At 40.1% G+C, this 16,695-nt stretch overlaps 1 protein-coding gene across 1 annotated transcript in view; it reads left to right on the forward strand.

Moving 5' to 3' along the window:
• cwc27 (CWC27 spliceosome associated cyclophilin) overlaps positions 1-16,695 on the forward strand; it is a 168,753-nt gene that overhangs the window by 16,462 nt on the left and 135,596 nt on the right. Inside the window, exons 6-10 of the mRNA XM_063043006.1 lie at positions 2,370-2,473; positions 3,501-3,570; positions 10,426-10,505; positions 12,401-12,440; positions 14,466-14,614. Coding sequence (XP_062899076.1) covers positions 2,370-2,473; positions 3,501-3,570; positions 10,426-10,505; positions 12,401-12,440; positions 14,466-14,614 — 443 coding nt within the window. The remainder of the gene's footprint in view (positions 1-2,369; positions 2,474-3,500; positions 3,571-10,425; positions 10,506-12,400; positions 12,441-14,465; positions 14,615-16,695) is intronic.

The raw sequence follows: 16,695 nt of genomic DNA on the forward strand, positions 1-16,695 counted from the left end.
ACCTGTTATGCTTGGAGTCATGAAAAATCAATACTTTTGTTTGTTTACCCCTCCTTCCTGTCCAGCAACCAACTATAATGAGCTTAACACTAGACATGGATGTGGTATAAGTGAACTGCACTGCTTGCCATTAATTTGTTGTTCAGTGTCATTATTGATTGAATGACCTCTCCAATCTAAGAGACATCCTGTCTATTTCCATGGATCTTTCCTGATTCATTTGTCTTCTAGCTTGCTTATCTCATCACTTGTACAATAGTATGATCCTTGGCTTTCTGCAGTTCAGGAAAGGGAGCAAGGCATTACTGACCATTCTGACTATTCTCTTAAAAATTTCCCTAAAGATGTAAAAGAAGGAAAAAACTGCTATGGTCGGATTTGGGCTCCGATTCAGAATTGGGCTTATTATCACTGACATACAGTATGTCATGAAATTTCTTGTTTTACAGCTACTGAACAGTGTGATAGATAAAAATAAGGCTAGTAAGTTACAATACGAAATGTTTATAAATAAATAAGTAGTGCAAAAAGAGAAAAATAGTGAGATTCTTTTCAATGGGTTTATGAACAGTTCAGAAATCTGATTATGGAGGGGAAGAAGCACACACTAATTATGTGTCTTCAAGCTTCTGGACCTCCTCATTGATGTTGCTAATGAGAACAGGGCATGTCCTGGATGGTGAGGGTCCTAGGTGAAGGATACTTTGTCCTTGAGGCACTACTTTTTGAAAATGTTCTTGACGGTGGGGAGGCTGGTACCCATGGAGCTGGCTGAGGTTACAAACCTCTACAGCTTTTTCCAATCCTGTGCATTGGCACCTCCATACCAGATGGTAATGCAACCAGTCAGAATGCTCTCCGTGGTACATCTAGAAATTTGCTAGCCTTTGGTGACATACCAAATCTCCTCAAACTCTAATGAATGTAGCCACTGGTGTGTCTTCTTTGTAATTGTATCAATAAGTTGTGCCCAGGATAGATTTTCAGAGATGTTGACACCCAGGAACTTGAAACTGCTCTCCTTTGCCTTAGCTGACACCTCATTGAGGACAGGTGTGTGTTCCCTCAACTTCCCCTTCCTGAAGTCCACAATCGGTTCCATGGTCTTACTGATGTTGGGTGCAAGGTGGTGGTTTTAACACCACCCATCATGACTTGCAAGTTCTTACTCCCTATCATCTAAATCAAGCAGCGTAAAGAGCAAGCTCTTCCAAGATAAATTTGTAAGAGGATGTGGATACTTACCTTGTTAATGATGAGAGTAACAGGTAGGGATTGTATTTTGCTAAATTCCTCAATGAGTGAATCCCTAGGGGTTGGTGGTGAGGTGTTTTATGATAAGTTCCAGTCCTGAACCATATTAGCTCCAGTCTTGATCATTAAGCCATACTATTGAGATTATGCTTGCCAAAGTGCCCTCTTCAACACTGAGCTCCAAACCTGCCGATTCCTAAACTGAGTGGTGTGAAAGCTTTGGGCCTTTGGCTACTAAGTAGTTACTCTTTCAGTAACTGTCCCAGCCACTCATTACGGCCATCCTCAGTCAAGAACCATAACTGAACTTTGGTGAATGTAAATTGCTTCCCGTACCTTGGTAGCCATCTTAAAAAAAAGGCAGACGTTAATGATAATGAAATCCACTGTCAAAATGTAGAAAATAGACTCAGTATGATTACTGCACAAAAAGGTAAAATACAATCCAGCTATTTATTGCTCAAACTACTTTGCTATTAGTGAAGTGTTGAGTGGTGGTGTTGACTACACTGTAGCATGACACCTTCTCTCTGTTGACCATTTTGAGTTGAACCAGGACCACTTGGCTTCAGACCTTTTCATACTCTGGCTCCAAAGCGGAACGAAAGAGCTGACTTTCAGATGTGAATCCGTCCCATTCTCATCGAGACATATCTGTCTATGGCCTGCTCTATTGCCATGATGAAGACAAACTCAGGTTTGAGGAGCCACACTTCATATTCCGTCTGGATTGTCCCCAAACTGATGGCATGAACATCAAAATTTTTAACTTGCAGTAATTTCTACCCTCCCCCCGTCACTTCTGGCTTCTTCCTCCTTTCTTTCCAGTCCCGATGAAGAGCCTTAGTCCAAAATGTCAAATGTGTATTCCCCTCCATAGATCACCTGACTTGGTGAACTCCTCCAGCATTTTGTGTTTGTTAGCTATGATATACTTTTAGTGTCCCAAGGTTGTGAAGAGATTATTCACATAAAAAAGCCTGTATATTCCTTTTCTCTGTTATTTTAAGGATTGACTTCAGCCCCAGTAATGTGTGTTAAAGGTACATAAAAGTAAAAATTCATTGTGTCCAAGTAATTGCTTTAAAGTGAAAATTTGTTAAAATACTTTCTAGGTGCTACATAACAGCTTTGATGACATTGTTCCAAGAATATTGAAAAAACACAAGAAAGAGAAGAGAGATGAAGAATCGAAAAAAACTCATTTGAAAGGCACAAAGTAAACCGAATTATCTTCTCATTATATGAAGTTAGGTTGCTTCACAGTTAGTTCTGTTCTTCAATCTTCACTTATTTCATTGGGAACTTAAAATTAGAGAAAGCTAATCTCTGGGTTGGGTAAACATAAGAAATGACAGCAGTTAATATTTTGGAACCTTTGTGGGGCAGAAATTTCTATTTGTAGATTAAACATATGTAACTTTTATGTCTAGGGATATAGAGAACAGAATAATCCATATAAATTACTTGATGTGCTGTAGATTTAAATTTATGCCCATCACAAACTTTATAAGTAATCCAGCAAACCAGTACCCTTTTAGCATAGGAATTCAAGCATGTATTGCAGTTTTAACTTGATCCATATGACTCAGTCTCATTAGAAAATATTTCAAACCTTAAACCAAACTTAGAGTACCTGTCCTGCAACCTCACCGCTGATTTTTCTTTGTCTCTAATCACTAACTTGCTGAGGCACCAGTGAAACAGTGGAGGCTATTTATTTAGAAGCAGGCCCTGACATTGCGAAGGCCTACTTTAACATGGGTTTAAGAGAACTACCTGGGCATCTTCCAGGCTGTGCAATCCATTGCTGAGAATAATTTATGGTAAGCCCATATTAAGTTCAGTCTCACTTAATGCAGAAGCTTTCCCTCAAATCACTGGTTGGCATTCTCTACTCTCTGTAGTCATAATCTCCTTTCACCAATGTCCTGATCCAAGCTGTTCACAAAAAACATATCAGGACTGTGCTGTCATCAGATCTTCTTTACTGTGAACCAGATCTGTGGCTTATCTGTTCTCTGTGTTTTCCTCATGCTCAACAGCAGCCGCACACAGGGAAAAGATCTTTTCAGTGTGATAATGGTTAAAGCAGCTTCTATCTAATGCATTGGAGATTCATGGTCCAATACACAATTAATACGTCTTTCCAGGGGCCTATATATCCTTTAGGAATAAGTACTGTCTCAAAATGTGCAAGCTGCCAAAATGCATTAAGAAAATATTTGTTGGTTTTTATTTATCAGAAATTTCAGCTTACTTTCCTTTGGAGAAGAAGCAGAGGAGGAGGAAGAAGAAGTAAATAGAGTTAGCCAGGTAATAATTTGCTCTTGCATTTGGTTACTAAATATGATGTTGGCTATATTTCAGCAATGCACTTGGATTGTTAGTTGGTATTTTGCTTTGCTTCTTGTCAATCTTGTTGCTAATTTCACTCTATGAAGCTAATTTATTCATTAGCTTCAGGAGAGGGAAAGCGGCTGAATATGGTGTACTTGGATTTTTAAAAGGTTTTTGATAATGTCCCACCCAGGCAATCAGTGGGTGTAGAACTTAGAGTACAATATTATCATAGATTGAGAATTGGTTACAAATGCAGTTCCCCTTTAAAAAAAAGTGAGGAAGGTGTGCTGTGTTGCAGGTACGATTGAAATGTAGAACCCTTCGACCCCCCCCCCCACTCGCAATTATCCTGCTAGTGAATGTACATCTCCGGAAAATAAACTTGAAGACCTCAGAACAAGATCGTAGTACCAGACGGACATCAGGGACTGCTGTGTACTTTGCTTCATGGAAACATGGCTTACCTCTGCCATTTCAGATGCAGCACTACAGCCTGACAACAGCACCATCCACCAAAATGACAGGACAGCTGAGTCTTTTAAAGGTAGAGGAGGTGGACTATGCTTCATGGTTAACTCATCATGGTACGTGGACGTGGCAGTTCTGTCTCAATCCTCTTCACCTGACTGGAACATCTAGCAGTCAAGTCTTATCCATTTTATCTGCACAGAGGGTTTTCTGCTATCATTCTAGTGGTGGTGTAAGATGTCAAGCAGACACTGGATTGGCTGACCAACGTGATCAGTAGTCACAAAAGACTGCATTCTGATGCCTTCCCTATCATTGCAGGGGATTTCAACCAGGCCAGCTTGAAGAAGTCTCTGAATAACTACCACCAACATATCACCTGTGGAACTAGAGGAGCCAACACACTTGATCACTGTTATACCACCATCAAGAATGCTCACCATGCCATCTTGCATCCAACTTTTAAAAGCCTGATCACTCGGTTGTGCTTATACTTTGATGTACAGACGGAGACTAAAGATTGCAGCATCAGTGCTGAGGACCAGGAAGGTGTGGTCTTGGGAGGCTGAGGAGTGCTTACAGGAATGCTTTGAGTCAGTGGACTAGAGTATTCACGGATTCACCTTTGAATCTGAATATGCCACAGTTGTCACCGAGTTCATCACAGTCTATGTGGATGAGAATGTGCCTTTGAGAACTGTTGTTGCATGAATGAAGTCACTGGAGAAAAGTACTGGTAGATACAAAGCAGCTTCCTTATTCAACAAAACAAGGTACAGCAGATCATATGGAGATGCTTTCATTCGAAAGGTCTGCCATTACGCAGCACGACACACATTTTATGTGCTAAAGAACAAAGAAAATTCAAGACGATTCAAACAAATCCATATTTACAATCTTCCCACCATCACACCCAGAACAAGTGTTAATCACTGTCTCATCCATGCAATGGAATGTTGATTGGACTCGTGCATATGCAGACAATTAGCTAAGTGCCTGTTTCCTGGTCTACCTGTCTGTGAACCTATGTTCAGAGCTGCATTAAAGTCAAATCCACAATGCATATTCAGATCTGAAGACTGGTGGCCGAAGTCATTTGCTAAATCTAAATGTGCCAGAACTAAAATCGCTGTAACGAGAACATACCTAAACCAAAAGCCATGATGAACCAGAAGATAGATGGACTGCTGAGGGCTAGATTTACAGTATTCAAGACCGTTATCCAGAACTATGTAAGGCATCCAGTTACGTCCTACGTAAGGCTATTTTATGGATGAGAAAACAATTCCAATTGAGGTTAGAGGCAGAATTAGATGCATGTCAACTCTGGCAGAGTTTGCACCATTACTTCCTACAAGCAAAGCATAACGTCATGAATGGCAGTTGACACTTCGCTCCTAGATGAGCTCAATGCCTTTTATGCATGCAGTGAAAGGGAGAATAAAACTACAGAATAAAGGTGATGAACTGAGAGCTTGGATACATACATGGAATTATGATGTAGTGGCCATTACAGAGACTTGGCTGGCACCAGGGCAGGAATGGATTCTCAATATTCCAAGATTTCAGTGCTTTAAAAGGGATAGAGAGGGGGGGAAAGGGGAGGAGGGGTGGCATTACTGGTCAGGGATACTATTACAGCTACAGAAAGGGTGAGTAATGTAGCAGGATCCTCTTTTGAGTCAGTATGGGTGGAAGTCAGGAACAGGAAGGGAGCAGTTCTATAGGCCCCCTGGTAGCGGCAGAGATACAGAGGAGCAGATTGGGAGGCAGATTTTGGAAAGGTGCAAAAATAACAGGGTTGTTATCATGGGTGACTTTAACTTGCCTAATATTGATTGGCACCTGATTAGTTCCAAGGGTTTAGATGGGGCAGAGTTTGTTAATAGACAGATAGATAGATATACTTTATTGATCCCGAGGGAAATTGGGTTTTGTTACAGCCGCACCAACCAAGAATAGAGCATAAATATAGCAATACAAAAACCACAAACAATCATACAACAAATTGCAAATTATACCAGATGGAAATAAGTCCAGATAGAAATAAGTTCAGGACCAGCCTATTGGCTCAGGGTCTCTGACCCTCCACGGGAGGAGCTGCAAAGTTCGATGGCCACGGGCAGGAACGACCTCCCATGACGCCCAGTGTTGTATCTCGGTGGAATATGGCCAGGGTCCAACAGCAAAAAAGTTCAATATCTGGTCGACAAAGACGTTCTTCGATAGTAATATGACCCGGATTGCACCATCTGTTGTTAACCAGAACAGTAAGCACCCAACTCCTTTATGCTTACCGCTCTCAGTGCACTTCCGGTCAGCCCGAACGGTCTGGAAGCCGTCCATGGAAAAGATTTGATCGGGTTTGTCCTCGTGCAGCCCCGTTCCAGTAAAACACATAACACTGCATTCCTGAAATGTTCTCTGACGCCTGGCTAGCACCGTGAACTCGTCCATTTTATTACCCAACGAACTCCTCTTCTCCAGAAGTCTCTGTTGTCTCGACCCCGTCCTCTTTCCTCGCCTTTGTGATCCCCCTCTGCATCCTCTGTGTGTTTTCCTCCAGATTTCAGCAGGGGTGTCCGTCGCTCTGCTCACTAAACCAGCCGGCATAAGCTCAATCAGCTGGTCCCTGGAATAAACAATATGACCATGCTTCTGCCCCGCTAATGAGACGTGTCCGAATGTAACTATTTCCAGCGCTAAAAACCCAAATAAAACTCTCTCTACCAGCATGTTAGAGAGGGTGCAGCTTCAACGTGTTACCGTGAAAAAAAATACAAAAAAATAACGTAACTTAAAAAAGTAAGAAGAAAAAAGTAAGAATACTGGTCGGAACGGCTGTAACAGGCTCCATGCACGACCGGCACATGCGCACTATGCGCACTAAGTATGGCCAGGACGGATTCCTGTCACAGTATGTGGACAGGCAGACTAGGGGGAATGCCATACTAGATCTAGTACTAGGTAATGAACCGGGTCAGGTCACAGATCTCTCAGTCTGTGAGCATCTGGGGGACAGTGACCACTGCTCCCTAGCCTTTAGCATTATCATGGAAAAGGACAGAATTAGAGAGGACAGGAATATTTTTAATTGGGGAAGGGCAAATTATGAGGCTATAAGGCTAGAACTTGCGGGTGTGGATTGGGATGATGTTTTTGCAGGGAAGTGTACTATGGACATGTGGTCGATGTTTAGAGATCTCTTGCAGGATGTTAGGGATAAATTTGTCCCGGTGAGGAAGATAAAGAATGGTAGGGTGAAGGAACCATGGGTGACAAGTGAGGTGGAAAATCTAGTCAGCTGAAAGAAGGCAGCATATATGAAGTTTAGGAAGCAAGGGTCAGATGGGTCTATTGAGGAATATAGGGAAGCAAGAAAGGAGCTTAAGAAGGGGCTGAGAAGAGCAAGAAGGGGGCATGAGAAGGCCTTGGCGAGTAGAGTAAAGGAAAACCCCAAGGCATTCTTCAATTATGTGAAGAACAAAAGGATGACTGGAGTGAAGGTAGGACTGATTAGAGATAAAGGTGGGAAGATGTGCCTGGAGGCTGTGGAAGTAAGCGAGGTCCTCAATGAATACTTCTCTTCGGTATTCACCAATGAGAGGGAACTTGATGATGGTGAGGACAATATGAGTGAGGTTGATGTTCTGGAGAATGTTGATATTAAGTGAGAGGAGGTGTTGAAGTTGTTAAAATACATTAGGATGGATAAGTCCCCGGGGCCTGACGGAATATTCCCCAGGCTGCTCCATGAGGCGAGGGAAGAGATTACTGAGCCTCTGGCTAGGATCTTTATGTCCTCGTTGTCCACAGGAATGGTACCGGAGGGAGGCGAATGTTGTCCCCTTCTTCAAAAAAAGTAGTAGGGATAGTCCGAGTAATTATCGGCCAGTGTGCTTTACGTCTGTGGAGGGAAAGCTTTTGGAAAAGATTCTTAGAGATAGCATCTCTGGGCATTTAGAGAATCATGGTCTGATCAGGGACAGTCAGCATGGCTTTGTGAAGGGCAGATCGTGTCTAACAAGCCTGATAGAGTTCCTTGAGGAGGTGACCAGGCATATAGAAGAGGGTAGTGCAGTGGATGTGATCTATATGGATTTTAGTAAGGCATTTGACAAGGTTCCACACAGTAGGCTTATTCAGAAAGTCAGAAGGCATGGGATCCAGGGAAGTTTGGCCAGGTGGATTCAGAATTGGCTTGCCTGCAGAAGGCAGCGGGTCATGGTGGAGGGAGTACATTCAGATTGGAGGATTGTGATTAGTGGTGTCCCACAAGGATCTGTTCTGGGACCTCTACTTTCCGTGATTTTTTTTAACGACCTGGAAGTGGGGGTAAAAGGGTGGGTTGGCAAGTTTGCAGACGACACAAAGGTTGGTGGTGTTGTAGATAGTGTAGAGGATTGTTGAAGATTGCAGAGAGACATTAATAGGTTGCAGAAGTGGACTGAGAAGTGGCAGATGGAGTTCAACCTGGAGAAGTGTGAGGTGGTACACTTTGGAAGGACAAACTCCAAGGCAGAGTACAAAGTAAATGGCAGGATACTTGGTAGTATGGAGGAGCGGAGGAGCAGAGGGATCTGGGGGTACATGTCCACAGATCCCTGAAAGTTGCCTCACAGGTAGATAGGGTAGTTAAGAAAGCTTATGGGGGTGTTAGCTTTCATAAGTCGAGGGATAGAGTTTAAGAGTTGCGATGTAATGATGCAGCTCTATAAAACTCTGGTTAGGCCACACTTGGAGTACTGTGTCCAGTTCTGGTCACCTCACTATAGGAAGGATGTGGAAGCATTGGAAAGGGTACTGAGGAGATTGACTGGAATGCTGCCTGGTTTAGAGGGTATGGATTATGATCAGCGATTAAGGGAGCTAGGGGTTTACTCTTTGGAGAGAAGGAGGATGAGAGGAGACATGATAGAGGTGTACAAGATAATAAGAGGAATAGATAGAGTGGATAGCCAGCGCCTCTGCCCCGGGGCACCACTGCTCAATAGAAGAGGACATGGCTTTAAGGTAAGGGTTGGGAAGTTCAAGAGGGATATTAGAGGAAGGTTTTTTACTCAAGAGAGTGGTTGATGCGTGGAATGCACTGCCTGAGTCAGTGGTGGAGGCAGTTACACTTGTGAAGTTTAAGAGACTACTAGACAGGTATATGGAGGAATTTAAGGTGGGGGGTTATATGGGAGGCAGGGTTTGAGGGTCGGCACAACACTGGGCCGAAGGGCCTGTAATGTGCTGTACTATTCTATGTTATATGTACAACTGTGCAAAACCCTGTAGCATCTGGTGACCATGTGGTCTCTGTCTCTGAGGCTGACGTCAGAACACCTTTCAAGAGACTAAACTCTTGCAAGGCGTTAGGCCCGGATGGTGAACCTGATAGGGTACTGAGAACATGTCAGCAAACTGGCAGCAGACATCTTCAGTCTCTCACTGTGGCAGTCAAAGGTTCACATCTACTTCAAAAGGGTGACAATTATACCAGTGGCCCAGAAGAGCAGGGTGAGCTCTCTGAACAACTACCACCCAGTTCACTCAGATCCACTGTGATGATTGTCTTTGAGAGGTTGGTCATGGCCAGAATCAACTTCTGCCTAAGCAAGGACCTGGACCTGCTGTAATTTGCTTATTGCAATCTCACTGGTTCTCTACTCGGCCCAGGATCACCTGGACAACAGCAATTCCTACGTCAGCCTGCTGCTTATTGATCACCACTCAGCATTCAACACAATCGGTACTAATCAACAAACTCTAAAACCTGAGCATCTGCACCTACCTCTGCAACTGGATCCTTGACTTCTCACCGGGAGATCACAGTCAGTGCGGGTCAGAAATGACATCTCTTCCTTGCTTACAATCAATGATGGTGCACCTCAACGATGCATCCCTTGCCCACTGATCTGCTCTCTACACCTACAACAGTGTGACTAAGCACAGCTCAAAGGCCTTCTACAAATTTGCTGATAATACAACTATTATTGATAGAATTTCAGATGGTGACAAAGAGGCATACAGGAGCTGGTTGAGTAGTGTTGTAACAACAACCTTGCACTCAATGTCAGTAAGACTAAGGAATTGATTCTATACTTCAGGTAAGGGAAGTCAAGAGAACACACACCAGTCCCTATCGATGGGTCAGTAGTGAAAAGGGTGAGCGATTTCATGTTCCTGGGTATGGCAGTGGCTATATTTCATTGGGACTTTGAGGAGACTTGGTATGTTACCATCCTGCAAGTACAGAGTGAGCCATTCCTTCTCACCATAAGTCTTGCAAATTATTTTCCTATTTGCCCATGGTTCATCTTCCATTAAACAGTAGAACAATAAAATGTCATTGTGCTGTTCATTTATGTTTCATAGAGTATGAAAGGAAAAAGCAAAAGCAGCCATGATTTGTTGAAGGATGACCCTCGCCTAAGTTCTGTACCAGTTGTTGAAAGGTGAGTCCTTTCTTTTCCATACAATATGGCACTAGCAGTAGACAGTAACATTTTGTGGGCGGCTCACTGGAAAACTGCTGGTTGTACATCTTCTGAACTATTATCGCTGCAATTTACAGCCTGTAATTTCCCTTTAAGAAACACATTTAGAATGGTCTAAATGCATGAACCATCTTACAATCTCCTGATGAGCCTTAAAGACTCGGCAAACTTGAGTCCTAGGAATGCAGGCTCAGCACCTGGAAGTGACTTGACAAATGCCATCTTCCTGACCATTGTACAATCGCTGGAGTGCAAAGTAAAGGACCTAAAGTCAAGATTGTTGTACTGGAAGGAAATAAGCGATTGCTGCATTCTCTGTTTCACTGAGAGGTGGCTCATCTCTCGCATTCCAGACATTGTGCTCCAGCCCGAGGGATTCTCAATCCACTGGATGCACCGGACAGTGGTACAAGGAAAGTGCAGAGGTGGCAACATCTGCTTCCTGATAAGCTCATCATGGTGCTTGGATGTAGCAGCCTTGTCTCACTTTTGTTCTCCCAACCTGGAACATCTAATGATTAAGTGCCAACTGTTCTATTTACTGAGAGAGTTCTCCACGGTGATCCTGACTGCAGTTGACATACCTCCAAAGGCAGATGTCAAGCTAGCACTTGATGTATTGAGTGGTATGATTAACAAGCAAGAAACAGTCTACTCTGATACCTTTCACATCATTCTGGGGATTTCAGTAGGCTAGCTTGAAGAAATCTCTGCCCAACTACCTCCAGCATATCACCTGCATCACCAGAAGACCCAACACACTCGACCAGTGCAGCACTACTGTCAAGAATGCCTTTGGTTCCATCCCTCTAGTGCAGGGAATCCCAATCTTTTTTATGCCATGGACCAATACCATTAAGTAAGAGATCTGTGGACCCCCAGGTTGGGAAGTCCTGCTCTAGTACTTTTCGTGAAATCTGTTAATCTGCCTGTCCTCCTCGGGCTTGCGTATAGGCAAAGGTTAAAGAGCAAGGCAGCAGAGGTAGGGACAACAAAGAGGTGGTCACAGGAGGCAGGTGAGTGGCTATGGCCTGCTTTGACTCTGTAGACTGGGTCATGTCCAAGAACTCTTCAGAGGACCTGAATGAATACGCATGGTTGTCATGGACTTTATAAATACATGAGTGGACAAGTGTGTCCCCACAAGATCATTCTTAGCAGCCCAGGATGAAACAAATAATTCAAAATCTGCTGAGGGCTAGATCAGTGGTGTTTAGGACTAGAAATCCACGAAAGTAGAACCAGCATCACTAAATTTTCTTGTCATATCTCATTGCTGTTAACAAATGGCTGTCTGCGTTTCCTATGTTACTACTGTAACTGGAGTTCAAGTATTGTCAATAAAATGCTGTATGATATAGATTTTGAAAGTATATTTTTAATTTATTTCAATGAATATATTGATTATTTCAGTGCATTCATATGGTCATTGCTCCAATCCATTAGAATCTTCAAAGCTATGCAGTAGAAAAAGCCATTAGGCCGGCCGCATATGTAATCAGACTTTAAATCTAGGTCTTTTTTTGCATTATCACATTTTAAGTATTCATAATCTAAGGAAAAATTCCATCCTTAGGTCTTTTAAAAATAATTAACTTACTTTTAATGGGTTGATTGTGGTTCTGTTCATAGAATATCATGATAAAAATGTGAATTGATTTGCATAATAGCAGGTGTGAAAACAGATTGAATTTCAGGAATTACTGAAATTTGGTTTAGTCTACCAATAACTGCCTAATTTAGATTCAGGATGAGTTTTGGACTTTTTCTATAATAGGAATGGAGATAGAATTTTATACAACTGTGTAGCTGTGCATGTATCTAATAATTTTTTGTAATTGTATTCCCTCCAGTGAATTGGCAGTAATGAAGTCACAAGGAGCATCTGACAAGGTGTGGAATTTAGCACTATTTAAAGAGAATATGTTATGGAATTCTTACCGAAATAGAAGGGGCTATTTAATCTATTGTGTCTACTCCAGCTATTTCCAAAGTCTTACATCTGTAATGATTTGTAAATGGAATGACTGTCTGAGGGCAAATACCTTAGTATTTTTTTCAGTAATTTCAGGAATCCTTTAAGTGCCCCAGTACTGTAAACTACCTCAGATTATACAGTATCACTACACTGAAAACAATTCGAAAATATTTTCCAATAGGTTTACAAATTAATGAGTTTTAATATTGGATAGAGGAAAGAAGCTGCTTCTGGTGTGTGGATCAAGACCAAGGTGTTTCTACACAAAGTTTTAATGGGAAATTGATTTGGAGGTTGTGAATTGTAATCTTACAGGGTTTGGATAAAAGTGGTTAAGGTGGGACAAACACAATAGTACTTTTGAAGAGGCACCAGTAGCAAGGATTTAATGGGTTGAAGCAAGGAATATTTGTGATTCTAATGAGCAAGTTCGATGTGTATACCTTTTATTTTTAATTATTTCCTTTTATCATTGCTTCTTAGTTCCTAGTGCCAATCTAATATGCCTTTGGGGACAAGCATTCACAGTAACTCTAGTAAAATTAATATTAAAGAAGAACAAACTTCAGAGCCACTGACCTTTCCGATATAAAGTACTAAAATTAATAAAGTGAATTTATATTGTTGGTGAATATGGTTAGTGTAATAAGTTTGTTACTGGTCTAGAAAATAAATAATTGAGTTGGAGAATATGAGCTGAAATCTTACCATTATGGATTGAGAATTTGAATTGGCACAAATCTGGAAATTAAAATCAGAATATAAAAAATCAAATTTCTAAAATACTTTCAAATAAAGAAACTTGCTATGCTACTTAGTCTAATTGACACATGATTTCACTTCCATTGCAGCTGCTTATGTAGCAGCCAAACAAACTGGTCTGTTCAGAGTATTCCAAAATGGACAACGTAGGCTGGTTTTATCAATGTCTACCATGTTCTGAAAAGTACTTTTAAAAATAATAGCACAGCGTGACTTGAAAATTCTGAAACTACACTTTGCTAATGAGTACTTTAGAATACTCATAATGTTTTTAAAGTTTTATTGTCCTTAAACTTACACATCCCTACTGCAAAGAAAAGATTACTAGTCAAATCCCAAGTTCATATATAAATTGTCAAGATGGAGTTTAGGTATAAATGTTATTTTCATAATTATTCCTTGCTCCAGCTTTCTCTGCTATTATGTTTCTTCTATAGCTTTTTGTCACTTCCAGCTTTCTATTTTCAGCTTCTGACATCATTTCCACTCTTGCCCATTACATCCCTTACCTGGATGTAGCAATCATTTGCCAGCTCTTAATTACCTTTTTCCTCCACCTTTTTATACTGGCTATTTTCCCTCCTTCAGTCCATTTGAAGGGTTTTGACCCAAAATGGTGATAGCACATTTCCCTTCATTGATGCTGAATTTTTAAAATCATTTTAGGTATTGGTTTTATGAATATTTATGACTAATTGCCAATGTAGAAATACTTTCTTGCATCCAATTTGTGGCATTCCTGGTATATTAACATGGAGATGGAATCTTCCCTTAATAGCATATTTGATAGATTCTGCAAACCAAGAATTAAATAAGACTGTTCAAAATCCGTATCTTAATCTATTTCCTTGAAGCAATTAACAGCAAGAAATCCTGGATCATCTTTAGGGAAATCAAGGGAAAGTATCATTAATGAAGTGTTCACTTTCTGGAAAAACCATTAACCATTATTTTATCATAAAGCCATGTTATGATATTGATTAAATCTACAGGAGGGTTGACTTAGCTTTTTGAACATTAAATTTTGAGGATAAATATAAAATTAGCTTGATGTAGGCACTTTATTCGAATTGAATAGGAGCTTGAAGCCAGCTTGTAACCATTTGTAGCCCTTAAAGTCTGGTTTAGGAGTTGTTTTCTCCCCTGAAGACGTGCATTAAAAATGGCTGCTCTCCCAGGAGGAAGATGATGATTCTGGCAGCGAAGAATGTGAACAGCTAAAAGGACAGATTGCTAAGAAATTGAAGAAAGACAAAAATGAGGATATTAAACTTCAGGATGAAGAACATAATATTGATAATGAAGAGAAAAAGAAACTCAGTCGCAGGTCAGTGCAGTATTTTAACCATTTTTATATTAGTAAATTTTATGTTGCAGATATGTTCTCACTTTGAGCATAAATCTGCTAATTAAATTTACTGTTCTTGTTTCCTTCTTCCCCCCAAACCTACTGTGCTCTTTATTCATTTGTTTACTTAGCACTTTAATATAGAGCCTACATGTTCACATTACATTGTATTTGCAATGGGAAAAAAATTCTCCTGAAATTATATTTGATAATAATAATACTTCATTGATCCCAAGTAGAAAATTCTTTTGTTACAGCAGCAACATTTAAAAATACACTTAGCAGTGTGCTTAACTAATAATAAATACAGAATAATAATAGTGTAAAAATAGTAATAATATAAAAATAGTGTACCAATGTGCAATAGTAATTTACAAAATAATAAAGCAGGGACTATTGTACTATGATGTCTGTTCTCCTGTCACACAGAGATGAACTGTTGTATATGCTAATTACATTTGGTAGGAAAGATTTTAAGATTAGTTAACAGAAATTGGACATTCATCATCAAGATTGTTGTTTTTGATTGTATGTGGATTAAACTAATATAATCAGTAATGTTATATAAATCAAGAAACCTTTTAAAGATGACAAAATCCTAGGACATCAAATTTTTGGTTAATGATTTGAAGTTAATCGACTCAAAAAAGCAAATATTTAATAATTTTAACATGTAATAATAAGAGAACAACATATAGTTACAATGTACACAAGAAGAAATATTTGATTTTAAATATTTCGCAGCATATTACAGATGTTCAGTTTTGAAAACTTTTGACTGAAAGTTTTTAAAACAGTAAATGCTGAGTATTGAGGCCAGAGTGATTTCAACATGCATTAATTAGCAGTATTACAATATTCGTATTGTCAGCAAGAGAACGTAGGGAAGTACTTGGCAGAAATAGTACATGAACCTAGTTGTTCAGTATAGTGTGAAATGCTGCATGTCTTGAATATCAGAATTGACGTTGGAATGAGACCATCACAGAAGGACAACAAATTGAGCCAATTTATCTTGACCATGTTCTTTTCACCCTGTTCTGCCACTCTGTAATATCATGGTTATTGAACACAGTTCCTGACTTTATCCCCATTGATTCCTTGAATATCTAGAAATCTATTGAAATTAGTTTTGAATACAATGAACTTAAGAAAATTCTGAAGTTTTATTTCTCATTGAATCAATAAATTTCTCCTCATTTCAACATGTGACCCACTAGTTCCAAACTCATTATTCAAGGAAAATATCCTCCCCATTTGCACACACTGAGCTCTCTAATGTTTTTGCATATTTTGATGAGTTTTCTGTTCATCCTAAATTTAGGAATTTTTTTAATGTAAGGAGATCATAAAGTCCACTTACTCCAGGTATGGTCTCTCAAAGGCTATATCTTTACTCACACATACCAACAAAGACCGACATACTTTTTGCTTTCTAAATTCCCTTCTCCACATGGATGTTAGCTTTTAGTGACTGATGTACTAGAACCTGCAAGTTTCTTTGGCCATTACTTTTGCCCAATGTCTTATCATTTAAAATGCAGTCAGCACGTGTGTTCTCCCAAAATAGATGACCTTACAATTTTCGGCGTTATACTCCCATCACCTCATTCACTGATCTTGCTGAAATAAAAGAGAATACTGGAATTATTGGTGGAATTAAGATATTTGGGGTAGGGCAGGAAAATGTCACAGATCTTGATGAATGGCATGATTCCTTGAAGAGATTGATAATCTACTCCTGCTCCTATTTCTTATGTTACTATGTTAACCAAACCAATCACATCTCTGGATTGGACAAATAAATTGCAGAGAGATGTTGTATTCAGAAAAAAATACATTAGTCACTAAGAACAATCTATTGGTATGTGTGATTAAAGACACTAACTGAATGAAAGAATTGTTTGATTGGAAATACACAGACAATAGTTGTACGTTTATTTTCTTCACTGTTTATTTACTATAGTTACTCTATTCTATCCAATGTGGTATATATCAGAAGCTGCCAAGTATGTCATTGCTTTGGATTGCCCAAGACAGTATCCCAAAAATCATGCTAA

The sequence above is a fragment of the Mobula hypostoma genome, chromosome 3 (genome assembly GCF_963921235.1).
Source record: "Mobula hypostoma chromosome 3, sMobHyp1.1, whole genome shotgun sequence".
In the NCBI taxonomy this organism is placed as follows: domain Eukaryota; kingdom Metazoa; phylum Chordata; class Chondrichthyes; order Myliobatiformes; family Myliobatidae; genus Mobula; species Mobula hypostoma.